The sequence below is a fragment of the Choristoneura fumiferana genome, chromosome 27 (assembly GCF_025370935.1).
Source record: "Choristoneura fumiferana chromosome 27, NRCan_CFum_1, whole genome shotgun sequence".
Taxonomy (NCBI): domain Eukaryota; kingdom Metazoa; phylum Arthropoda; class Insecta; order Lepidoptera; family Tortricidae; genus Choristoneura; species Choristoneura fumiferana.
Genome location: NC_133498.1, coordinates 385,106 through 413,031, shown reverse-complemented (window position 1 = coordinate 413,031; position 27,926 = coordinate 385,106). Strand labels below are relative to the sequence as shown.

General features: G+C 42.5%; 1 protein-coding gene across 1 annotated transcript; it reads right to left on the bottom strand.

Moving 5' to 3' along the window:
* Nucleotides 1–47: 47 nt before the first annotated feature.
* LOC141443211 (uncharacterized) lies at nucleotides 48–15,451 on the bottom strand. The gene is given in 13 exon segments (XM_074108421.1): nucleotides 48–4,550; nucleotides 6,217–6,319; nucleotides 6,321–6,380; nucleotides 6,640–6,767; nucleotides 9,004–9,235; nucleotides 9,940–10,062; nucleotides 11,117–11,191; nucleotides 11,597–12,399; nucleotides 12,567–12,959; nucleotides 13,284–13,457; nucleotides 14,039–14,164; nucleotides 14,570–14,707; nucleotides 15,157–15,451. Coding segments are annotated over 13 exon segments (2,679 nt in total). The 5' UTR covers nucleotides 15,239–15,451; the 3' UTR covers nucleotides 48–4,308.
* Nucleotides 15,452–27,926: the final 12,475 nt, after the last annotated feature.

Below are 27,926 nucleotides of genomic sequence, written 5' to 3'. Positions count from 1 at the left end.
CCCTAAATGATTTAGTCTGTCCGACTGTACATAATAAAACTAAAAACTCCAAATAACCATGTTTTATTATCATTATTTATAAATTACAACATGAAACATTAAAAAGTTTACAACTATACTAGAAAACCGTTATTTCGGATAAATTATTAAACTGTGATCTATTAAAATATCTGACATGCATAAAATGAACAAGTAATATTTTCGGATTTAATAAAATAAAACTATAAGGCACCTGTTTCACTGGAAGCGAAGCGACAAGCGGCCATAACTTTACTCGCTCGATCGACAGAACAATTTGTATAAACTTTTTATATATATTATGGTTTCGATGAGAGCGCACCCTAACTCGCTATTCGCTCGCTCGCAGCGAAACACTAGCTTAAGAAAAATGTAGCAATAATAAATACAGATTTGAATTTAATAAACGCCATGAAATTATTGTTTTTTTTTAATTTACTTTATTTAGTGTACCTACAGATACATTGCGTAATGTATTTGCATCGGGAAAAGTTGGATTTCAATCGGAATATGACGGCACTCGATGTGTGAATCAATTAAAATCTATATGTCAATAAAATTGAACCTTGATAATAATATGATGTTCATAAAGTCCACTCAGAAAAATTATCTATTTTGAGGTACGAGTTTTTTAAAGTAGTGACGATTTTCATCTAATACCTTTACACGAGCAATACGGTATTTGACAACTCCTGATTTTGCCATATCTTAATATTATTGTGAAAATATAGATATACAGACAGTGTTTAGCGAAGAGAAAATTTAAATCGTTGAAAATTGGATTTAGTGTTTTTTTTTTTAAATCTATATACCTGTCACTTTCTCAAACGCTTTTCTCTATGCAGCAAGTATGGCGGTACTGGCGTGTGACGTCACATGCCAGTATTTCTTTCTCTGTCTAATCTTGAATTTCAAACCTTTATAACTTTGTTATTTGTAAAGGTAGCTTAAAAATTGTTTTTCTATTCGATAACAGGCATTGTGTAAGTAGTTTTAATTTGTAAAACATATACAAAATAGTCAAATACCGTATTCTTGTATCTTGCATATATATTTCGGGGATCTCTGAAACAGCTCCAACGGATTCGATGAAATTTGGTATATGTGGGGGTTTTCAGGGATGAAAAATCGATCTAGCTTGGTCTTATCTCTGAGGAAACGCTATCGAGTTTTAGCCTGAGCGAAGCTCGGTCGCCCAGGTACTTTCCATTAATATGGAACTCTATTATTTAGTGTCAAATGTCAAAATGGAAAATACGAACTTTTACGATAAAATGGAAAACCATTATGCACATATAACTGTAATAATTATATGCTATCTATCCTATATGTATTTAAATATAATAGGGTATATCTACAAGTTTTTCAGTTAGAACAAAATCATCCAAAACAGGGGATCAGAGTATCTCTGATATTCGAAATTCGAATTTTTATCCTACCCTCTCACTCTTCTATTAAATGCTATTAGCGTGAGTAGGATGGCACGATACAAAGTTCGAATTGCAGTATAACTCCTGCAGTAACATAATAATATACAGAATGCTATGAACTGCTTGAGAAATTCGAAATAACTTTTGCAGAGATTTTTCCTCGGTTGTTTTAATTCAAGATGGCGTCACGTCTTCTTTTTGTACGCCAAAGACGCCTAAACTTAAAGAAATCTATAGAAAGGCATATTTGTATGAGACGTGTATGACAGTGTATGTATGACAAAACAGTGCAAGTCTTTGTCGAATCTTAACAATATTTGATTTTATTCCAAGTCATTGGTTTTCTTTTGTCATTGATATAATATTTTCTCTCGCATACATGTCGAAATCCAGCTCGAACATAAAAAAAATAGCTACTAATGGTTCTCACTAGTCGAGGTCACTTCACTACGCCTCCACCAGTGACCCAACGTGCAACCATAGCCACTGGTGGTTGGCACCTGTGGAGGCCACTAGTGGCTCAACGTGCGACCATAGCCACTCGTGGTCGTCACCAGTGGATGCCACTTTACGCTGTAACTAATGGCCCAACGTGCGACCATAGCCACTGGTAGTCGTCACTAGTCGAAACCACTTTACGCCACCACTAGTGGCTCAACGTGCGACCGTAGCCACTGGTAGTCGTCACTAGTCGAAACCACTTTACGCCACCACTAGTGGCTCAACGTGCGACCATAGATACTGGTCGGCGTCACTAGTCGAAACCATTTTACGCCGCCACTAGTGGCTCAACGTACGACCATAGATACTGGTCGGCGTCACTAGTCGAAACCACTTTACGCCACCACTAGTGGCTCAACGTACGACCATAGACACTGGTCGGCGTCACTAGTCGAAACCACTTTACGCCGCCACTAGTGGCTCAACGTAAGACCATAGATACTGGTCGGCGTCACTAGTCGAAAACCATTTTACGCCACCACTAGTGGCTCAACGTACGACCATAGATACTGGTCGGCGTCACTAGTCGAAACCACTTTACGCCACCACTAGTGGCTCAACGTGCGACCGTAGCCACTGGTAGTCGTCACTAGTCGAAACCACTTTACGCCACCACTAGTGGCTCAACGTGCGACCGTAGCCACTGGTCGGCGTCACTAGTCGAAACCACTTTACGCCGCCACTACTGACACAACATGCCACCATACCAGCCAGTAGCAGTTATAATTAATAGCCAGCCGAAGTATTACGTTTCGAACTAATCCGTGGTTCATGGTCAAGGAAAGCTCGAACAGAAAGCCAACAGTGTGATGATCATGAGGGTAGTGTTTTGTGTCCTTAACAAGGAACCATGGATTGTTTCCGTGTGATCTGTGTATTTACTTTTAATAATTATGTCTGTATTTCACGGTAGTTTTAATTCAAAGGCTGTGGCATCCACCAGTGGCCCAACGTGCGATAATAGCCATATGTGACCGCAACCAGTAGAAGCTACTAGTGACCGAATGTGCAACACACTAGTAACGATTTGTTCCCACTAATTACATTGCAATTATAGAAATAGTTTATTTACTAAAAACAATAATGTAACTATTAATTATTATTAGAATTGATAATGTGTCTGCACCTATTGCCACTCGTTCCACCAGGGGCGAAGCCGCGGACATACGCTAGTATGAAATGAAGTTATAATAAATAAGATATGGATCTGTCCAATTATTCAAATTTAATCTGGTTTTTATAAAATTTCACCAAATAGTTTTACGAGAATCAATAATGGAAGAAGTGGCAATAGGCCTCTGTGATGGCCACTGGGTACTGATGAGCAAATATGTGGTTACAACCACTAGTGATGCTATATGTGGACACAACCACTATTAACCCAAATGCTGTTGTACCCATTAGCGATCGAGTGTGTGGCCAAAACCACTAATGACCCAATATGCGGTGGTAACCATTAACCCAATATATGGACGCAACCACTGGTGGCCTAATGTGCCTTTGTAACCATATGTGACCGCAATATCCATAAGTGACCCCAATACCTGCACATAACCACTATTGACTGTAATGTGGCCACAAGAAATACAAGTGACCCGAAATGTGGCCATAGTCAAGACTGCCTCTTCCCAGTAAGCCCATTGCTTGTATATAAGAGTGACAAGGGTGCAGTTAATGTACAGTCGAACAAACTGAGTCATGTACCAGGAACCTTTGTCTTACTAATGTTCAGGGAGCGAAACTTTGATGCCGGTGACAGCCGTATGACGTCAAGCTTCATACAGAGTGTTTTTATCTAGATTATAGATAGGATGTTTTATTGACACTTGAGACGGCCAGTACTTGTTGTTTCTTTAAAAAAATATGGCTCTGTCCATCGGAGGACAATTTTGCCAGTGTCTAGTAGTTTTTGCCGTTGTACGGTAAAAAAAAATCTAGAAAACGAAATACGAGAGGTAATGGTGGATGAACGATGTCAGCGCAAAACCAGCCAGTACTTATTTATAAAAACACCCTATATGTCAATTTGCGTCACAATGACGTCACCGGCATCAAAGTTTCGCTGCCTGCTAATGTCATGTTGACATCCCATACTTTTAACAAAATCGGTGAAATTGATTATTAACAAATTAAAATGTACATGAATCAGTTAACTCGACTATACCTAGGGGGGATTTGGGAGGTTCAAACCCCCCCCCCACTCAAAATAAACATACTAGACGGTAACTTGGTTAAAAAAAGTTGAAATGTATTTTTTTTTAAATGAACCGACTCTCCCCCTTAAAAACGGGCCTGGTTACACCAAAGGAACAAGTGGCAACATTCATCACACGTAGTTCCTTCTGGCCCTTACGCCACCCTACATCTGCTGCGTAGAATTCCCATTCCAAGTATTATTATCATCATCGGGCGTGTCCCCCGTTATCCTGTGCACGTTGCCCCGCCGCCTGACCCCTGGTGGCCCCCCCTGCGTCCCCTGGGTCCCAGTGGGTCGGGAGGGGGACGCGGCCCGCGGCGGCGGGGAGAGCCGCGCCATTATCCAGTTGTAGAGCTGCTGGGACGGTTGTAGGATCATCGATGTGAATAGTTGGGTGAGGAATGCTGTGGAAACAAAAATCTGTTTAGTTGTACATTCAGGTTTCATTTGTGTTAAACCTACTATCTTACTACATATATTATAAATGCGAAAATTGGGTACGTTCCTGGGGTTTAAAAAAAACTTGTTAGTCCTTCAGTTACAAATTACAAAATGTTGGTAGTAGGCAGAAGTGTCTACTGACCGAGTAGCAGTACTGCTGCTAGCAGTAGTACAGTCGAGTTCATAAACTTGTGAGCAAAAATATGATCAAAAATATCTAAACACGCTTCTACGCCGTTAACAATAGAGTCGTGTTCAGATATTTTGATCACTTGTTTCCTCACAAGTTTATGAACTCAACTTTATCTACAACTAGCAGCAGTATTTGCTGCTGCTAGCTGTAGTGTCTACAAACCTAGCAGCAGTGTTTACTGCTGCTAGCAGCAGTGTCTATAGACCTAGCGGCAGTGTTTACTGCTGCTAGCAGTAATGTCTACAGACCTAGCAGTAGTGTTTACTGCTGCTAGCAGTAGTGTCTACAGACCTAGCAGCAGTGTTTACTGCTGCTAGCAGTAGTGTCTACAGACCTAGCAGCAATGTTACTGCTGCTAGCAGCAGTGTCTATAGACCTAGCGCAGTGTTTACTGCTGCTAGCAGTAATGTCTACAGACCTAGCAGTAGTGTTTACTGCTGCTAGCAGTAGTGTCTACAGACCTAGCAGCAGTGTTTACTGCTGCTAGCAGTAGTGTCTACAGACCTAGCAGCAATGTTTACTGCTGCTAGCAGCAGTGTCTATAGACCTAGCCGGCAGTGTTTGCTGCTAGCAGTAATGTCTACAGACCTAGCAGTAGTGTTTACTGCTGCTAGCAGTAGTGTCTACAGACCTAGCAGCAGTGTTTACTGCTGCTAGCAGTAGTGTCTACAGACCTAGCAGCAATGTTTACTGCTGCTAGCAGCAGTGTCTATAGACCTAGCGGCAGTGTTTACTGCTGCTAGCAGTAATGTCTACAGACCTAGCAGTAGTGTTTACTGCTGCTAGCAGTAATGTCTACAGACCTAGCAGTAGTGTTTACTGCTGCTAGCAGTAGTGTCTACAGACCTAGCAGCAATGTTTACTGCTGCTAGCAGCAGTGTCTATAGACCTAGCGGCAGTGTTTACTGCTGCTAGCAGTAATGTCTACAGACCTAGCAGTAATGTTTACTGCTGCTAGCAGCAGTGTCTATAGACCTAGCGGCAGTGTTTACTGCTGCTAGCAGTAATGTCTACAGACCTAGCAGTAGTGTTTACTGCTGCTAGCAGTAGTGTCTACAGACCTAGCGACAGTGTTTACTGCTGCTAGCAGTAGTGTCTACAGACCTAGCAGCAATGTTTACTGCCGCTAGCAGCAGTGTCTATAGACCTAGCGGCAGTGTTTACTGCTGCTAGCAGTAATGTCTACAGACCTAGCAGTAGTGTTTACTGCTGCTAGCAGCAGTGTCTACAGACCTAGTAGCAGTGTTTACTGCTGCAAGCAGTAGTGTCTACAGACCTAGCAGCAGTGTTTACTGCTGCAAGCAGTAGTGTCTACAGACCTAGCAGCAGTGACTGCTGCTTGGCAGTAGTGTCTAGTCTACAGACCTAACAGAAGTAGTACCTATCGAGCTCGCAGCGAATTTTGGCAAATAAATAAATAGTTGTACTGAACTGACCGAGCAGCCCCGCGGCGGCGGCGGGCCGCGCGACGGGCTGCGCGCGCGGCAGCACCAGCAGCGCGGCCGACGGCGCCAGCTGCAGCTGACGGAGCGTGCCCGATGGCGTCGCCCAGCTCGCGTCGCGGGAACGCCGTCCACAGCGAGAACTGGGACGACGACAGCTGGAAACAGACAACACGTGAGTGTTTCTCAATAAAGTGTCCCGTCATGAAATTGACAACAAATCAGTTTTGTCAAGAAATAAGGACGAGATCATAAAACATAAACTGCATAAAACATCCAAAATTTCTTGACGTCAGGTAAACGTCACGAAATCTTTTGAGAAAAATCAAAACTTTCTATTGGATCCAACAACAAAGATTATCTGACTTTTTATCACCTGTCGAAAAACTCATTCCCGTGTTGGTGTCGGCAACATACCTGTAGGTTGTCGGCGACGTAACGCTGCACGTCCCCTAAGCTCCCGTCGGCGTCGAAGTGCGCCGTGTGCGAAGACCCGTCGGGCAGCTTGAACTGGATGCGCGCGCGGCCGCCGCTGTCGCCCGCAGCTGTTAATAAAAAAAGGTTTTAGGGAACTATAACTAATTATGATTGGTTATTTGGAGTCTTTTTGTATTTTTTATTTCAACTCCAAATTTGTTACTTTTACGGGTATCCCGTGAAACCATATCGAAAATACAAACTGAAAAAAATTACGATTATTATTATTATTATTAATTAATTATTATTATTATTTTTACGGGATGACCGTAAAAGTAAAATTTGGAATTGAAATAAAAAATACAAAAAGATTCCAAAAAACCAATCTTATACAACTGAGACATGGATGCACAGAAAAACCAGAAAAAGAGACCAGCGCTGGGAATCGAACCCAGGTCCTCAGCAATCCGTGCTGCGTGCTATAACCCCTACACCACCGCTGGACAGGAATTTAGACACGAATTTTTCCTATGCATACATATCTCAGGTTGCTTATTTCTACTACGCTACTTATGCAGCAGCACTGGTCTCTTTTTCTGGTTTTTCTGTGCATCCATGTCTCAGTTTGTATTTTCGATATAACTAATTACTTCGCATATATTTTTGGAGTCTTTTTGTATTTTTATTTCAACTCCAAATTTGTTACTTTTACGGTCTTCCCGTGAAATACAACGAAAATAAACTGAAACATGGATATACAGAAAAAACCCAGAAAAAGAGACCAGAGCTGGGAACCGAACTCAGGTCCTCAGCATTCCGTGCTGCAACCTGTAACCCCTCCACCACCACTGGACAGTCTAGACACATATTTCTCCCGTGCACCACACATTTCAGCCTGCTTTCCCTTTCTTAGCCACTTAACCGCCACTTTAGCCGTTCCAAAAACAAATCTTAATTTGGTTGCTCAATAGCGAGTAGCGCCATCTCTTGTCCGGGTGAGCGGTTAGTTCCGAGGGAGTGTTGATGTTTCTCGATGAGAGCTAAAACATAGATGTCACTAGTGTCACTGCTTAAGTAGCTAAGAAAGGGAAAAGCAGGCTGAAATGTGTGGCGCATGAGAGAAATGTTTCTAGACTCCTGTCCAGTGGTGGTGTAGGAGTTACAGCATGCAGCATAGAATGCTCTTTTCCTGTTTTTTTTCCGTGTATCCATGTTTCAGTTTGTATTTTCGTTAATTACTTCGCTCACTCGCGACCTTATGACAGCTACGTTGTTTTAGTTCATTGATATGGACCTTCGCAAAGTAACGCCTGATTCAATAAATTATTTCAATATATCTCTCTCGCTCTCTGACTCTCTCTTTCTCTCTCACGCGGCACTCACTGAGCGGCGCGGCGACCCTCACCCTCCTCTCCGTCGCGGTCTTGCGCGATCTGTCTCTACCCTCTCTCTCTATTTTAGCGATTTAACTAAATGGGCAAGTAGTTGACTGAGGTTCTCCCCACATTAATTAACGCGGTACCGGTTAAAGAGACGTCTCCCCGTCGGTAAACTTCGTTTCGCGTCGGCCGAGCCGATCGACGTTTCGCGTCGGCCGAGCCGATCGACGTCTTTTTCGCCCTTATTGAGTGGATAAGTAGATTGTACAACAAGAGCATAAAACGAGCCGGTACGGCGAGGGTGGGTAGACATGTCAAGGGGAAAATGGGTTTAATGCTCGAATTTTACACTCTGCTTTTCACTTAGATTGCGAGGAAATTAAACAGTATCCAATGGAAACAATTGTTCACTTTCTGTGTACGGTCAAGGGGTTTAATTCATTGGCCATAATGGAACCATTTCACAGTAAACGTCATAATGACATCGCATTAATTAACAAGGAAAGTCGTATTGACTTTTCCTTTGAAAAGGTTCTGTAGCCCTAGAATTAAATTCCTTGACTGTACCTACGTTTTATTTTTCATGCACTGCTATATAATTATATTCTTTTAATTTTATTGATTTATCTTGATTATCAAATCGATTGATATTTAGTTTTACATAAAATAGAAAATTATCAAAAACATATAAAGAAACATTTTTGTTTGTGGCTGTTGACACCTGATTACCTTGGTCTTAGAAGAAGATTTTACTTTATGCACTAGAGCATAAAAAGTCTGTTTATGTCGCCTAGATCCAGCATAAACACGGACTTTAAAAGCATGAGAACTGAAACAGAGTCCTTTGATCGGCTAAAGTCGATTTTGCGTCGACAGATTTGGGGAGACCCTAACTCATCACATCATACTCTCTCTCTCTCTCTCACACCCTCCTTTCCTTTCTCTCTCTTTCAAATGTTTTTTCCTTGTCTGTCAAGTCACTTACTGGGCGGCGGCGGCACGTCGGGCGCGGCGGGCGGCGCGGCGTCCCTGGCCCTCCTCTCCGCGCGGTCCTGCGCGATCTGTTCCAAGATCCTCTGGCGCGCCAGGTTATTCTCCATCTTCTCCCGCTTCCGCTCCTCCTGTATCTGCTTCAGCTCCTGGTCGGCTTGCCATCTCTTCAGCTCGGCTACTCCTTGGCCGAGGCTGCGGCGCTCTTTCTCTTTCTCTTTCTCAAGCTGAAAATCAATATACAAATACAGCACTAGCTTTTACCCCGCGACTACGCTTCGTAAACCGTAAGGCTGTGTTTCCACCGGAGATGTGTGAGGATGCGTCGCGAGAAATGTGTGGCTGCGTGGTAAACCGCGACACAATCAAGGTAATCATCCCAGCCTATATACGTCCCACTGCTGGGCACAGGCCTCCTCTCAGAATGAGAGGGCTTGGGCAGTAGTTCCCACGCGGGCCCAGTGCGGATTGGGAACTTCACACACACCGTTGAATTGCTTCGCAGGTTTGTGCAGGTTTCCTCACGATGTTTTCCTTCACCGCAAAGCTCGTGGTAAATTTCAAATGTAATTACGCACATGAATTTCGAAAAACTCAGAGGTGCGAGCCGGGGTTTGAACCCGCGATCCTCTGCTTGAGAGGCCATAGGTCAAACCACTCGGCCACCACGGCTGTGTTAAATACTTGTGATGTATAGATATCATTTAATAACATTGTAAATCTGTTTAAAAAATATATACCTCGTTGAGTTTCTTGCCGGATTCTTCTCAACAAAGGTTTTTCCGAACCGGTGGTAGATTTTTATTAGACATTCATAAGTGCTTGTTATAGCCTAAATTGAATAAAGATATTTTGACTTTGACTTTGACTAATACGTATATTATAAAGGGTTCTTTGTAGAACTATGAATCCCCAAAAATGGTGGTCATACCTGTCGTTCCTGCTCTTCCTTTTCCCTCCTCTTGGCCTCTATCAGCTCCTTAGCTCTCGCCATCTTCTCTTCCACGCTGCCCGCGCTCTCGGTGGACTGCACTCCAGCTTGGTCGGGGGTTTCCTGGTAGAGGATAAATTACATAAATAATAAAAAAAAGGTCTTTTTAAACACGTTCACGATCCTCCCTCTTTCTGTCTCTCTTCCTCCCTCTCATACAACCAAACATACTTTCACTTTCACGTTTACAATCATTATTGGGATAAGCCTCTCTCTGAGTGAGTGAGTAACCGACTTAGTGAGCGTGTGACTAACTTTTAGACCATGTGACCTGCTTTATGTGTTCAGCATAAGTAAATGTTTGTGTGACTATGCCTAATCTACTAATCTTACGCTCCGTTTCCACCAGAGATGTGTGTGTTGCGAGAAATATCTTGTTCATGAAAAAATAGAAACGCTTCATTTACTTCACCTCGCTCCGCTCAGCTGTTTCCGTAGAGATGTGCTGTGCGAGGAGAGGTAAAAATGAATGAAGATCAGGTGAGATGGGGTCAATCACGGTCAGTTTCACGTAAAAAGAAAAGAAAAAGGGTTTCTATTGGTTCATGAAAAACAAATTCTCGCACATTTTTGATGGAAACTCTAGCCTTTTTGGAATACGGATTTTTCTGCGGTTGGGTCGGGCGCCGGGCAGACAGACAATACCTCGCGCTCATCCAACTTCCGTAAATTAGTGAGCTTGTGACCAACTGTGTGTGCTCTGAGTGAGTGACCAACTAAGTGAGCGCGTGACCACTATGTAAGAAGTGAGCGGGTGACCAACTTTGTGCTCTAAGTGAGCACCAGACCCAGTGAGAGCTGTGTTGGCTGAGCGAACGTCCAACTAAACGTCTATATGAGCGTACCTTGGGCATGTCTGGTTGCGGGTCGTGCGGGCTGCGGCTGATCACGGCGCCGGGCGGCCCGCACGCACACGTCCCCGTCTGGATCTTGGTGAGAGCGTGACCAACTGTATGTGCTCTGAATGAGTGGCCAACTCATTGAGTGCGTGACCAATTCTATGTAAGAAGTGAGCGAGTGACCACCTCTACACGCTCCGAGTGAGTAACCGACTTAGTGAGCACATGTCCACTTGTCTGTGGTCAGGGTTAGTGAGCGCATGATCAAGTGCTGTTACCTGGGGCCTGTCTGTCGTTGGGCCGGGCGGGCCGCGGCTGGTGCCGGCGCCGGGCGGGCCGCACGCCGCCCCGTGCTGTTACCTGGGGCCTGTCTGTCGTTGGCCGGGCGGGCCGCGGCTGGTGCCGGCGCCGGGCGGGCCGCACGCCGCCCCGTGCTGTTACCTGGGGCCTGTCTGTCGTTGGGCCGGGCGGGCCGCGGCTGGTGCCGCGCCGGGCGGGCCGCACGCCGCCCGTGCTGTTACCTGGGCCTGTCTGTCGTTGGGCCGGGCGGGCCGCGGCTGGTGCCGGCGCCGGGCGGGCCGCACGCCGCCCCGTGCTGTTACCTGGGGCCTGTCTGTCGTTGGGCGGGCGGCCGCGGCTGGTGCCGGCGCGGGCGGCCGCACGCCGCCCCGTGCTGTTACCTGGGGCCTGTCTGTCGTTGGCCGGGCGGGCCGCGGCTGGTGCCGGCGCCGGGCGGCCGCACGCCGCCGTGCTGTTACCTGGGGCCTGTCTGTCGTTGGGCCGGCGGGCCGCGGCTGGTGCCGGCGCCGGGCGGGCCGCACGCCGCCCCGTGCTGTACCTGGGGCCTGTCTGTCGTTGGCCGGGCGGCCGCGGCTGGTGCCGGCGCCGGGCGGGCCGCACGCCGCCGCCCGTGCTGTTACCTGGGGCCTGTCTGTCGTTGGGCCGGGCGGGCGCGGCTGGTGCCGGCGCCGGCGGGCCGCACGCCGCCCCGTGCTGTTACCTGGGGCTGTCTGTCGTTGGGCCGGGCGGGCCGCGGCTGGTGCCGGCGCCGGGCGGGCCGCACGCCGCCCCGTGCTGTTACCTGGGGCCTGTCTGTCGTTGGCCGGGCGGGCCGCGGCTGGTGCCGGCGCCGGGCGGGCCGCACGCCGCCCCGTGCTGTTACCTGGGGCCTGTCTGTCGTTGGGCCGGGCGGGCCGCGGCTGGTGCCGGCGCCGGGCGGGCCGCACGCCGCCCCGTGCTGTTACCTGGGGCCTGTCTGTCGTTGGGCGGGCGGGCCGCGGCTGGTGCCGGCGCCGGGCGGGCCGCACGCCGCCCCGTGCTGTTACCTGGGCCTGTCTGTCGTTGGGCCGGGCGGGCCGCGGCTGGTGCCGGCGCCGGGCGGGCCGCACGCCGCCCGTGCTGTTACCTGGGGCCTGTCTGTCGTTGGGCCGGGCGGGCCGCGGCTGGTGCCGGCGCCGGGCGGGCCGCACGCCGCCCCGTGCTGTTACCTGGGGCCTGTCTGTCGTTGGGCGGGCGGGCCGCGGCTGGTGCCGGCGCCGGGCGGGCCGCACGCCGCCCCGTGCTGTTACCTGGGGCTGTCTGTCGTTGGGCCGGGCGGGCCGCGGCTGGTGCCGGCGCCGGCGGGCCGCACGCCGCCCCGTGCTGTTACCTGGGGCCTGTCTGTCGTGGGCCGGCGGGCCGCGGCTGGTGCCGGCGCCGGGCGGGCCGCACGCCGCCCCGTGCTGTTACCTGGGGCCTGTCTGTCGTTGGGCCGGGCGGGCCGCGGCTGGTGCCGGCGCCGGGCGGGCCGCACGCCGCCCGTGCTGTTACCTGGGGCCTGTCTGTCGTTGGGCCGGCGGGGCCGCGGCTGGTGCCGGCGCCGGGCGGGCCGCACGCCGGCCCGTGCTGTTACCTGGGCCTGTCTGTCGTTGGGCCGGGCGGGCCGCGGCTGGTGCCGGCGCCGGGCGGGCCGCACGCCGCCCCGTGCTGTTACCTGGGGCCTGTCTGTCGTTGGGCCGGGCGGGCCGCGGCTGGTGCCGGCGCCGGGCGGGCCGCGCGGCCGCCGCACGCACACGTCCCCGTCGCACACCACCTCGTGCTCGTCCAGCTTCTGTATCTTGGCGGCCGAGCCGGCAGAAGTGTCTGCAGACAATACAGTCAACCAATGAGGCCTTCATGCGTGCATAATAGTTTTTCGAGTTTCGTACCCATAGGGTGCCAACGGAACCCTATTACTGAGACTCCGCTGTCTGTCTGTCCGTCTGTCTGTCTGTGCGTCTGTCACAGGGCTCTATCTTTTGAGCCGTAATAGCTAGGCACTTTAAATTTTCACAGATTATGTTTTACAGTGGCCGCAACAACAGCAAATACTAAAAATAAAATAAAGTTACAAATTAAAGGGGGTCGTCATACAAGAAACGTGTTTCATTCAGCGGTTTTTGGTTAAAGTTAACTGTAAAGCCTTACCTGGCTCTGGTTTGACTGCAGCAGAAGCGGCGGGGGCGGTGGTCGCAGCGGGGGCGGGGGCGGGGGCCGCGGGGGCGGAAGAAGCGGCCGGGGCGGCCTCGGCCTGCAGCAGGTTGGCTGTCTGCTGCTTGATGTTCTGGCCAGACGTTGAAGGCTGCATTGGCTTGTCTTTCTCTAAAAAAAGGTTTTATTTATTAAGCCTTATCAAGGCCATAAGTATCATCACTAGAACGACGCAAAATTCACAATAAAAGCATATAAATTAAAAAAAAATATTATACAGGTTCACCAAGGACTCCTTTGCAATCAAATAATCTATGTGTTGGATGAATGTGGCCATAGAGTCTACTAATTTACTGGCATGGCACAGAAGCACTCAAGCCTCAGGATAAAATTTAAAAAAAAACCTGGCCGAGAGCGTGTCGGACACGCCTAAGACAGGGCTACTATTTTTTCGGCATAGTTGCTAAGACAGACCTGGCAAAACTATAAGGGTCCGTTTTTGCCATTTCAGCTACGGAACCCTAAAACGAGTCAAAGACTCACGGTGCTCATTCAGTATGCGGTCAATCGTGGTGGTAGCATTATCCCCCAAGAATACTTGACCAAGGAACAGCTAGATACAGGCATCTATCAGTTGCTTGCAACTGCCTGCCTGATAATTTATATAATAATACTAATAATACTAATAATAATAAAAATATCACAGTTTTACCCCCTTTAGGGGTACCTCAGTTAAAGAACCAATAACTTACGATGCTCCTCTAGTATGCGGTCGATTCTCGTGGCCAGGTTGTCGGGCTGCACTCCCGCACAGACCACCTCCAGCGGAGTGCCATTGCGGCCGATGAAGAAGAGAGACGGCACCGGCACAAACTGGTCTGAGGCTCAAGTCAGGGAGTATATACTTTGCGGAGGTCTGTGGATGACTTTTTGCCAAGTTTCTTGTGGCGCTTACTTGGCAAAAACGGACGAAAGCGCTGGTAGTTTTAAAAAAATGTGTAAAAGTGCCTTTCGCGGCCTATTTGCTGAATAAACAATAATAATTTGAATTACAAATTAACATACATCTAACAGAAGTTAGTCTAACATCTGGTAGCATGGTGGACTATTGTGTTGGTTTGAAGATGAGCTTTGGTTGAGTTCAAAACGCTATACATACAAATATCTGTCCCGACTGTGGATCAAACCCGGGACTTAAAGCTTTATAGTCAAGTTCTCTAACCACTTGGCTATCTGATTGTAATCATTCAGCAATATTATCGTTATAAAACTGTTAAGGATACAGATCTGCGCAAAGTGTGTGTAGTTATTGGAGCCGCTCTTCAGCTTGATGGCCAGGAAGTTGCTGGGGTCAGCAAGCCTCTTCAGCACGGCGCCGTCGTCCAGGACCGTCGACATCTCTGTTGACAGGTCGTTGTCACCTGGAGGCAAGCCGAGATCTGAATTAGCTGAAGAAATGGTTGGAACCAGTAATAGGCAATGGGTGGTCCTGAGTTACGGGACAGAATAACATACACTTAAAAGTTGATTGACTCATTCTAAAAGTTTAAGTCAAAACTACATTAGTGATAACAAACAACTCTGTTAAAGTTGAACAGTCATCAGTAGACAATCAAAGTTATTACAATCAAAGAAACATGTTGATAAAAACTAGAAAATAAACTTGTATTGTAGGTGCTCAACCAAATTGATCCACCTAAAATGACGAAATACTGCCAAAAATCTAGAAAAATTATAACCTTATCATGTCTGTGCCCATTAAAACTTATGACGTGGTTTTAACGGATGAAGACACGTAAAAGTATTTATGCATGAAATTTATGCGAAGAAATTGCACAGTTACGTAAACAACTCAAAATTTGTCTCTTACCTTCAACGAAAACCACAAAAATTGCATTTTTCTGCTTCGAAAGCGTAACTGCCTCCGCTATGCTCCCACCGAACCAATGCATTCTGGATACACCTTAAACAGTTTTCTAGTACAGTTACAAACTGGCACAGATTTATTTTACTATTTTTTTTTACACAATTTTCAACAAATTCTTCGGACAAAAAACGAAAATATTACGTTGACATGACACTCCAAAAATTTTGACAGCACTGACGTTTTTTATTTTATTTTTGGTTCGCTCTTTCTCATTCTGTTGTTGCAATGATGTACAAACGTACAAAATAGAAAGATAAGATAAAATTAAAAATCCTCTAATCTTGATGGTATATTTAATTCGGTCGTATCCTACGTGTGAGTGAGATGGGCAAAAATATACAATTGTCTATGGTTGATTACATGTGACATTGCAAGAATGCTACTTGGCGCTAGATGGCGCACTGCCAGGACATTGGTTGATATATCTATTCAACACTAGAGGGCACTAACTGTCGGTCGGTATCTAACAAATAACAAAATACAACGTACAGTCAGCATCAAAAGTAGCTGGTTACTTTCGTACTTTGTCGTTTTACAGCCACGTACTTAGCGCGATATGAGATTGCCAAAATGTGTTAATGAGACAGAGTAAAAATGAACCAGCTACTTTTGATGCTGACCGTACAACGACCAACTTATTACTTAAATTTCCAGTTAACTTTTGAGCATTGACAGGACATAATTAAAAATAAATTAAATATAAAACATGTTTCTAATTCCCTAGTCAGCATTATATTGTAAACCTACAAACTCCTACAAAGATAAATAAGTAACAAGGACCATAATATGTATAAGTAGTAGTTTAAAACTAAAATTAAGTAATAAATGCAATGTAGTTATCTCTAATTTTATTGATAAAAAGTTATTTCTATTAATGTTGACTTGTTTGTTTTATTTTTAACCCCCGACGCAAAAAGAGGGGTGTTATAAGTTTGACCACTATGTGTGTTTTTTTTTTTTATTCCTCTTAATGGCGGCCATAAGCTTGGCCAATGTCAGTTAATTAAAGATAAATAATATTCTTCTTATGCATGTTGTACGGTGATTGTAGTTTTTGCAACTTGATAGCAAAATTCCAGAAAACACGCCGAGACCACTTGCGCATTAAAAAATGTCAGACACGAGAGCAATATAGAATTTGTGATCACTGTCACTGTTAAGGTTAATCGTCGCATAAAACACTTATCAAAATTATACTTCAACTAGCCAAAGAAGCAGAAATACCAAAATTAGATATCGTCTACATCCGCCATGTTCGAATGCTACAAATCGAATCCCACTATGTGTGTCTACGGGAGTTTTCAGAAAAAAAATGTACCCGTTTTGCCTTAATTTATTAGTTAGTTTTGTGACGGTCGCGGTCTAAGTCAAAATATATATATTTTTTTTTAATGGCTCTTCCTGCTGTTTAGCAAAATGTATTTTGCCAATGTCGCTGTAGACACATTACAATATAATTAAATGATATCTATACATCACAAGATATTTTAACACAAAAATCTAGGCCAGGCCCCCCTGAAAAATAACCCAAGATACACCAAATGGTTGAGTTTTCTTTTAGTAGATTACATACATAGAATCACGCCTCTTTCCCAACGGGGTAGGCAGAGACTACATCCTTCCACTTGCTACGATTCTGGCATACAACTCTCGCTTCCTCTACATTCATCAATCTTTTCATGCATGCACGTCGGTTTAGAGTACTCCTGACCCGACCTTTCTTCAGAACGTCCCCGATTTGATCGTGGTATTCAGTGAAAATGTACTTCTTAATTTCTTTTGAGAGATAAAGTTCAATAAACACAACTTGCTCCTGTCAATTGCGTTGCTTCGTTCAAATCCCTATCCCTACTAATATATTTTCTGTCTGTCTGTTACCTTTTCACGCTTCAACCGCTGAACCGATTTAAACGAAACTCGGTAGGTATGGAGATAGTTGGACTCCCGAGGATGGACTTAGGCTTATTTTTACATGCTTTTATTTAGTTTCACCTGTCCCGTTGTCTGTTTGTCTGTATGTCTGTCTGTCTGTAATCAAATCTTACTAGTTAAATTCGACCAACTTCCAGTGGTTGGATTGACTTGAAATTTGGTATACTATATAAATTGCGTGACAATACAATAATCTGGTAGTGACATCCTGGTGGTCCGGCAGGAACGTCTCCGCAGGACGGAACTCTTTAACGGTTAATGGCATCGACTTGAAATTTGGTATGCAAATGTAGTTTGGGTGACAATGCAAACAGTCAGCAGAAAAGCTTGTAGGTACCCCTATTAAAAAATATTTTTTTACCAAAAACTTATTATCCCGTAAAAATGCGTAGCACCCGCAGGATAGCCATGATAGAAATAGAAATAGAAATAGAAATAGAGACATTTATCACGTTCACAAAGACACACAAATACAACAACTAAAAACAACAACAGCAAACACAAATAAAACAAAAAAAAGAAATACAAAAATTAAATATATGATTTTGTGTCCTCGCAAAATGAAACGGCCGCTGACTCAGCATTATGCTGACGTTAAACGCCTGCAGCGCTGATATTCTGTCAACCCGTCTGTGACTCTGATGTCACTCACTCATGATGATGATGCCAAATGACCACGTAGCTCTCAAATGGATGGACTGGTTTCGATGCGATTTTTTACGTGATAACAAGGTTCCTAGCGTCCAGAGTTGATAAACATACCATTATTATACGTGTTATTAATTAAAAATTAAATTATGAAAAGTCCGCCCCGGGCGGCAAAATACCATAAAAATTTAATAGTATGTGTGAAGTTCCCAATCCGCAATGGGCTCGCGTGGGAACTACGGCCCAAGTATTCTCATTCTGAGAGGAGGCTGTTCCCAGCAGTGCCACGTGTATAGGCTGGGATGATGATGATAATTCTATAACGAAAAAAAAATGTCGCACCTACAATTCGGACCGATTAGAATGAGTACCCTAATAAGAGTGCGGCAAAATTTTCTTCCGCCACGGGGGGCTGATACCCACGTCTTAAAGTATAATCGTTTGCATGGCATAAAACAATAATGCCAACAGACGTATCTGTCAACTTCAAAGTTTGACTTTAGCGAAATATTCATATTTTGGTAAAAACTTGTTTAAAGATTGATAGACCACTTACTTATTTGGCTGATGGTTTGAATCCAGTGTCACAAAATCTTTATTTCACGGAACCCTACAAACAAAACAGTAAGATAAACAAGAAATAAAACTGGCTCAATCTATATTATGTTAGGCAAACAGCAGGGCCACTACGAAACTCGAAACTCGAAGTTCCTATCTTACCGTCCCTCTCGCTCTCGTATTAAATAGTATAAGCGTCAGAGGGACCGCACGACACGAACTTCGAGTTTCGAGTTTCGTAGTAGCCCTGCAGCAACGAGCATTACGAGTAACACACATGTCAACATCTCCAATTAGAACCGGTATCCTGTCTATTTTTAAAATGCAATTAACCAATTTGTCTCCTTCAGCCTGGCCACACCACGCTCGACTAACATTATTTTATAGCCCTGGCAACATTTTAGCGTCTTTGAAAATGGAACTGAAAATTGCGTTGCGCGCTCAATGAGGCGAGAAATGCGGTGACGGTTTCGCGCCTTTTGATTTCTAAAAATGGCTGCCGTTTGACAGCTGACAACGGATGGCTGTTTAGTCGGTTTAGTATTGTTTTATTGCGCGTTTTAGTTTTATTAGCGGACTTTGCGTGTGTTTATTTTAATTTGGGAATCTTGTCTGCTTCCTTGAGTTTACTTTGTCGCAAGAAGAGACAAAAGAGACTCGAGCCCATTTACTACTCTAGGTAGAGCAGTAGGTATTTAGTTACTAGAGATGGGCCGAACATGGGTTTCACCGAATACCAATATTCTGCCGAATGTTCGGTAAAAGTTTTACCGAACCGAATATTCGGCATAATTGATTCTTAAGTAGAAACTAGAAATATGATTCATTTATGTTGAAATATTTTATCATGCAGCTCTTGATTAAAACAAAAAACTTGCTTAAATTTTTGCTATTTTTTTCTGAAGCTTAATATCAAAAGAGCTACATACCTACTTATATTTTGTTTTTAATTAATAACCAAAAATAATTTCAAAAATAAAAATGGCTGCGACTTATTTTTCAAGTGTTTTTAATAAAAAGACACGTCAAGATCGCTTACCTTCTTTCTAATGCTAAAAAAAATGAAGTATAATGGTTTATGAGTTTATAACCTCTTTTTTCTTTCTACTTCAGTTCAGTAATTAACGTAGGGTGACCACGTCACGTACCTATCCATTCGATTTAGGCTGACTATTAATATATTCAACTCCTGGTCATCGATTAAAAATCAACGTGTATCGTCTGTTTGTAGTAGCATGGTGTTAGGCTAAGGGCTAAACTAATTAAAAAAAATAAAACAAAAATGAACTTACTTTATATCTATCAAACGAAATAAATAAATATCATGGAACGCCGCAAGGAACTGCCGCACACGCTGCAGACAAACGGACGCTCGCCCGTGTGACATCTGTAATAAAATAGTAGATTGTACAACAAGAGCATAAAACGAGCCATTTTTCCCGAGGCGTTCATATAGAGGTGGACACGTCGAGGGGCAAATGGGTTTAATGCTCGAGTTTTACACTCTGCTTTTCACTTCTATTGAGAGGAAATGAAATAGCAACAGTGGAAACAATTGTTCACTTTCTATGTAAGTACTTTTTATTTTTCATGCATTATTATATAATTATATTTTTTTAGTTTTGTATAAATTAAAAATTATTGAAAAAAATATATAGAAACTTCCTGCTTTTTACAATAGATTTTACAATACAATAAAATACAAATAAATAAATAAATAAATATCATGGGACACCTGACACCAATTGACCTAGTCCAAAACTAAGCAAAGCCTGTAATAATTAATATGTTTCATTGTTTACAAATTTTCTATTTATGTAGTCTTATGTATAGTAATAAAACTGTGTAGTATATCTTTGTAGCGGTCCGAGGGTCACCAACGGTGCTGGCTGAAAATCAGCGCTGGGGTGTTTATTATTAACGCTTCAGCATTATGCTGAGCCAGTGTCCGATTCACAACCGCAATGACACATACTTTCCTACGTGTTGTCTATTTGTACTTAATACTATTGTTGTGTCTTGTGTTGTGAATAAATGTATTTTCTTTCTTTCTTTCTTTCTTTCTTAATATGGATACTAGGCAATGGATAAACATACTTATATAGATGGATACACTTAAATACATATTAAACATCCAAGACCCGAGAACAAACGTTCATATTATTCATACAAATATCTGTCCCGGCTGATGATCCAATCCGGGTTCTTAAGCTTCGTAGTCAGGTTCTCTACCCACTTTGCCATCCGGTCTTCAAATAATTAAAAATAATATAAAATCAAATAATTAATAATAACTTTAGACCCAGGATTTGGTAGTAAAAAATTACAAATCATCGTCATACCAAATCACAAATGTATGAAATTAGAGTTCCTACTAGAGCTATGTAAGTATTCACAGCGGTCATATTAAATATATGGACCCGGATAACTCACGTCTAAAACCGAGTTTAGCCCGACAAGTTTCGGGCGCGTTGCGTTGCGGTTCCCCTTTGGCATGCTAAGTAAACAACCTCCCTTTGGCATGCTAAGTAATCAACCCACTTGCTGAGCAGCCCATCTGGTTGCTCGCCCTCTCTCCGGTAAGCTGTAAAAGCCGTCTGAGGCTAACAGCAACAGTCCATCCGAAAATTAAAAAAAAAAAAAAAGCGTTGCGGTTCGTTGTGTTGCGTTGCGTTGCGTGTTGCGTAGTTAATGCTGGGTGGGATTCTATTTTGATGGGTTATGAGGTTAGAGTTGCGTCAAGGTGAGAAGGGTAATTCTCTCATTTCGTGCAAATCGCATGTCCATCTAAATTAAAACAAAACTACGTACTCTACAACAACCAAATATTTTTTAAATATATTTTTAATTATTAACCAAATATTACGTTTTAGCTGAGTATAATATTTTTTTATAGCCTAAATCTCATTACCATCACCGTGCAAGGGGCGAATTTCAGTAAATTAAATTTAATAATAAAATAACGTGATGTTTCACGGAGTGCTGTTCTTATAGTATGTTTAAAGTACATATCAAGGATTAAAAATGTAAAGTTAAAAAAAAATATAGCGTTTGTTGTTTACATACACTGAACATAGATAATTTTGTACAAAAAAAATTGTCATTACCATAAGTTCTATTTGATTTAAGAAAAACAGCTCGTGAACACTTGAAGTGTTATGCCTCGCCCCTTCCGCGCGTGTCGGAATTTGACTCCTAGTTGACCAGTAGACAGCAAATAGAGCAGACGCTGGCAGATTTTGGAAAAAATAATGTTGACTGTCGGAATTTCACCTTTGGTACGCATTTTGTTTCATTACCATTTGCGCTTTTTGGTGATAAGTATTGAAAGTGTCATTGTATTATAAATACTAAAATGATTACCATTAGGTTTGAATACTTTCATGGTGACACTAGGTACGTATTGACTTTACTAAAGAAGTAAATCGATGAAAACCAATAAAATATCTTTACCATTCCCGTCATTACCATCATTTACCATTGACCACCAGGAAAATGGTAATGATAATAAAAAATGGTAATGTTTTGTTTTCCAAACAATATAATACGTTTGCTTAGTGGAGTAAATTAAGGTTGAATTAATTTTAAATGATTTTGTTTTGTTTAGTTAATTGCGTTTTAAAGTTGTGTTTTAAAAAATCTTGATCTGACGTGGATTTTTATTTGTTTCTGATAGCAATTTTTCATCACCGACACATGATAATGAAACATTTCATTTGTCATTACCATAATTTAATGAAATAAAAAAAAAACACATTTCTGCTAATTTTAAGTATAATCAACTGGGAATTAAATTACATATGATCTTTTATCGCAAAACTTCTAACAAGCGCGCAAATAAAAGAAATAAATATTTTCTCGCAAATTTTTGCGTTTTGCACGAAATGAGAGAAATGCCCAGAAGTGAGCAGGGTCGCAGAAGTAAGCCACAAGCGTTCCTGTGGCCCTGCTGCTATGCGGCGAGGTGGAAATTCCGGGGAGTTTTTAGAGGGTAGGCCGAGGCCTTCTGCTCCGGGAGTCCCACATACCCGTCCCGGTCCCCCTGCCGGGCGGAATGCGTAACTGCATTTTCTCCCCGAAAAAAAAAGGCGAGAAGTGAGTAAACCACGCGTAACAGAAGCTCCGCGAGGAGGAGCTCTATCGACTCAATTTCCATTAATTTTAATTTTTTTGGTTATAAATGAAATTATTCGGTAGCAGATAAATTTAAATTAAACTTTTGGTGTAGGTACTAAATTTTTACATTTATTTTTGGCGGTAAGATTTTTTGGCGCTAAATTTTATAGCATTTAAATTTTATAGCATAATCCGTTATACACTAACTAAGCTAGATATTATAGAGTTCTGTAGTACTACAAAAGTAGACCTTTTAGTTTCGGCATGTCCGTCCGTCCTACTGTCCGTCCACGGCTTAGCCTAAAGACTAACCAGCGTTAGTGCTAAAAAGCTATAATTTAATTTTTTATAAGTATGTTAATCACCCTGACAAAGTGGTAAAAAATTCCCTCCCCCCCTGCACAAGCTAAACTTTTGGTTGGCTTTTTTTTAATGGTAAATTTAGCGTTGCATATATGTATTAGCATTATAAAGAATTTAAAAGCAAAACTGTCATGGCTAAGGAGTCTTTTTAATTTAACGAGTAATAGGCGATCAAAATTTATATTGAATATTTGCCACGACTTACTAGGGAACCCTATTCAACGCGTGGCCCGACACACTCTTAGCTGTTTTTTTTTTTAAAGACAGGTCTCGGTGTTGCTAGCACATTAAATTGCTTCCCTCTTTTCGCTCATTCGCGTGATTTACGACAAAACTTCTGAAGTGGTTCATTGAAAAAAGATTGAAAATAAATCGCAGCGGCATCTAAATCATTTAGCTTTATGGACTGTTTTGTGTAAAATATGTTAATACGTCTGTGTGGCACATCTATTTATTTATGAGAGAGAGAGAGAGAGAGAACATTTATTTACACATATTCGATACACATAAAAATACATTAGATGGAGAAAAAAAAATCGAATAGTATAAAGTAGTTTATAATTATGAATCATCATCAATTCATGATAAAGCTGTTATGTAAAGCTTTGCCGTTGTCTGTCAGCTATTAACTTACAAAAGAAAAAAAAACAGCCATAAAGCAACCTCCAGAAGCGTAAAGTTTCCCGCGCAAAAAACAAACGTCAAATCTCCCGCCCTTTCCGATCCATCACAGGCGGTTCGAGACACCAAACAAAACGCTCGTTAAGCTTTGATGATTCTGTTAATTGTTATTTGGCACCAAATTAGATTTGAAACAGTTTAGTGACGTGTGAATTGATTGCGTCTTGTCTATGGTATTTTAATTTGAATACTTGTTGGCACATGTGGCAGGATGTAGAATTGTATTTGTGACAGTGTATTTAGTACCGGGTTGTGATCTAAGTAACGAAGTTGCCACACATCACCATATCAGCCGTAGGATGGTAGGACGTCCATTGTGTGTGTGTTGGACATAGGACTCCCATAGACCTCCAGTTGCTTCGGTTGGAAGCGGCCTGCATCCACCTTAGGTAACGTTTCCACCAAAGATGTGCGAGGATGTGTTGCGAGGAATGTGTTTTTCAAGAAGCAATAGACAAATTTTAACGTTGCCCGTTTAAAAAAACCGGTCAAGAGCGTGTCGTACACGCCCGAAATAGGGTTCCGTCGCCATTTCGTATTTTGTAAGGAATATCCCACGTCTAGGTATGTTTATACCTTAGGGTGCTTAAACTACTAATAATTCTCAAGAAAACTTAACTGTTATAATATGTTTTCTTGTAAGTTTGATATATACCTATACTTATTACCATCCTGAATTTTTTCAAATTTATCCACCCGCCAGTTTAGATTTTAGGGGGGGGGGGGACGCTAATGAAAATATGCACTTTAAAGTTGAATATTTTGCAAAACAAATCACTGAATCGTAAAATCGTGTCAGCAACCCTAATGGTTTTAAAAGACCTATCCAACGATACCCGACACTACAAGATTGGATGAAACTATAAGGGTTCCGTTTTTGCCATTTGGCTACGGAACCCTAAAATAGAACCAATAGAATCGCTTCATTTACATTTACCTATCCACGCACAGCACATCTCGTGTGTAAACGGAGCCCTAACCACCCAACAAACATTTTACAGGTGGCCACAACGTGCCATTTTGACTTTTGGTTGTATAAGCTGGTCGTAAACACGTCGTTATCACATCGATATGACCGAGAAAAGGCCCATTTTATACGAATCTATGTCGTAATATAGTCACGTAGCAGTCCTATAAGTCACTGTATCAGTCGTGTAGTGGTCGTATAGAAATCGTGAGACATGGTGTCATGACCAATGTTCATGGAGTTATGGTGTTTATTACCGCTTTTTTACCGCATTTTATCGAATAAAAGTGTTTATCGTGACTTTAATATGGGGTTCTGTTGTAAAGTTATCAGATAAATGTAGTAAATTCAAACTTAAAAACTGCGACGGACAATTACTTTAATCATAGCAAAGTAGAACAGCCATTTTTATATTTTAGTTATCTTCTGTGACATCTTCGAAACTCACGTACGATTAAGTAAGTACATTTATCTGTTGGGAAATTAACGCTATCGAGTAATATGCCCTAGTCTTCTCAATATAATGAACGCGCCTTATAAATTCTGTAAATTAAGCTATATCTTTTCAATGTTTTTAATGAACGTTTTAATAATTACCTTTAAACGTCTTAGGGTTTAAGATACAACCGTAATACAATATCTAAACGACTTTGCATTCTGTGAACTTTTCTTTTGTCAGCCATTTTAACGAAATTAGGGTTAGGTGAAATTTTATAAATTTCAAATATTATTATCAACGTTACAAAGAAAAGCTGTGTCACTAAAGTTATATACGTAATAAATAGTAGCATAAAAGTGTTCAAATCGGCTTATTATAATCTTAAAAAGTGTAATTTATCACTTTATACGATCGTCACGTAAAAGTAGTAGTCCTCGGAATCTAATACGACAAATGTTAGTGTAAAAGACGTATAGACGTTATCAAGATGACAACTGGTTATACCACTAAAAGTTGTATAATAGTCATGTAAAACAGTCGTATAGAAGTTTATGCGATGTTCATATTGGACTACAAATTAACTTAGAATTGTATAAGAGTGCAATTTATGACTTTTACACGATCGTCACGTAAAAGTAGTTCTTATGACCATAACACAATAAAGTTGGTGTTAAAGTCGTATAGACTTTACTAAGCCAACATCTCCGGTTATACCGCTAAAAGTTGTGTAAATGTCATATAAAACGTCGCATAGAAGTCTATACGATGTCAATATCCGACTAAAATCGACTCAACATTTTATAAGAGTGCAATATATTACTCTTATGCGATCCTCACGTAATAGTAGTTTTCGCGGCTCTAATACGATAAATACCGGTGTAAAAGTCATATAGACGTTATTACGACGACAGCACTAGTTATACAACTAAAAGTTGTGTAACAGTCATATAAACGGTCGTATAGAAGTCTATACGATGTCTATATACGACTACAAATTGACTCTAAATTTTATAAGAGTGCAATATATTACTCTTACACGATCGTCACGTAATAGTAGTTTTCGCGGCTCTAATACGATAAATACCGGTGTAAAAGTCATATAGACGTTATTAAGACGACAGCACTAGTTATACGACTAAAAGTTGTGTATTGGTGATATAAAACAGTCGTATAGAAGTTTAAACGATTTCTATATACGACTACAAGTTGTATAATGATAAGAGACCCATAGTCATATTACACGCTAAATTTACTTCTAAACGATGTTTATAGCATTATGAGTCGCATAACTTACACAAATACGACTAAATGTTTGTTGGCAAGTCATACGTCTGTCTCGTTGGTGGACGTCTACGCAGCTTTCTCCTACGCTTATTGACAAAAGAAACCTGTCCAATATTTATAATGTAATAACGAATTCCGAAAAACTTAGTGCGAGCCCGGGTTTGAATCCACGATCCTTTGCGAGGCCATTAGGTAAAATTACAACAGACATTTTGATAAAAAGTACAGTTAAAGTTTCAACGGATATCAATCTCAATCGAATTAATTTTGACAAAACAATTCACTAAATAAACAAAATAAGTATCAAAAATACTCAAGCGCAATCGATCAAAACTGTTTCTATTCATCACAAACCATTCCAAAAGGAACCTTATTACTAACACGGTACGACACCCTATAAAAACTAACGCATTGTTACACCGCAACTATGTTCAAAGAGCATTATGTCATTTAAGCATTTTTTATTTTAGATTCTGTTGGAATAAGTTATGATTTATTTTGCAATGCAGGTGTTGTGAGTTAAGTCTTTTAGTATGTAAAGTGGTGTGTGAGGGAGGCTCCCCATACAAGCGCGCGTTTTGCTACGGAACCGCTTGTTAACAAATTATACGTTTTGAGTGTTTATATGGGAAGTTAGGAATGGATAGAGCTGGCACAAATTTTTCACTCTGAGGGGCTTACCAAATTCGAAAATCGAAGTTCGTGTCGTGCCGTCCCTCTGTCGCTTATACTATTTAATAGTAGAGTGAGAGGGACGGTACGGTGGCGATATGAACTTCGATTTCCGAATTTCGGAGTAAGGCCCTCAGGGTCCTTAGTCGCCTTTTACACCAACGGAAAAAGATTGGCCCGTCCTATTCTAAAAGCACGGCACGGGCGCCATATAAATAAAATTGTTTTTTTAGAATCTTTTTGTATTTTTTATTTCAATTCCAAATTTTTACTTTTACGGTCAACCCGTAAAACCTAAATTGAAAATACAAACTGAAATATAGATGCACAGAAAAACCAGAAAAATAAGACCAGCACTGGGAATCGAACCCAGGTCCTCGGTATTCCGTACCGCGTGCTCTATAATTACACCACTGCTGGCCATATAAATAGCCGTGGGGCGTTTTGAGCCCCATATGCTTCCTTATTTTCCTCCAAATAACTAATTTGTTGCGTACAACGTTCATCTTTACAGAAATACTTAGCTGTGATGCTACGATTTGGACCAACGCCTAATCGGTACGCAAATGGCTGCCAAATTATAAAGTTGCACGTAAACTGAATAACGTTTAAACTGCGAGTATTAAAATGTAAGGTGCTGTTTCACCATCCATTTATCCGTCAGTTAAAATTAATCAATGGGTGGTGAAACAGGCCCCAAATAAACTAAAACAATGAGGGTTTTCCGACACGCGAAATATCGCTAGATGGCGTTAGATCGTGAGGTCCGTTTGACGTTTGCGTCATGTTTGTGATTGGTATATGCCAATCGCAAGCAAGACTGAAACGTCAAACGGACCTCACCTCCACACTGTAAGAACACACAAACCCAAATATCACCTGTGCCACCACCACACTACGCTGACGCGTTACGCGCTCAATCAGAGCAACACAACCGTTCCCTTAGTACCTTTCCGTTAATTTCTTATCTTCTGTATATACTGTCCTTATTTATGTAGAAGTGGTGGACTAAGCTACGTACTTGGAAGGCTAGTACAGTCGCCATCAATAAAT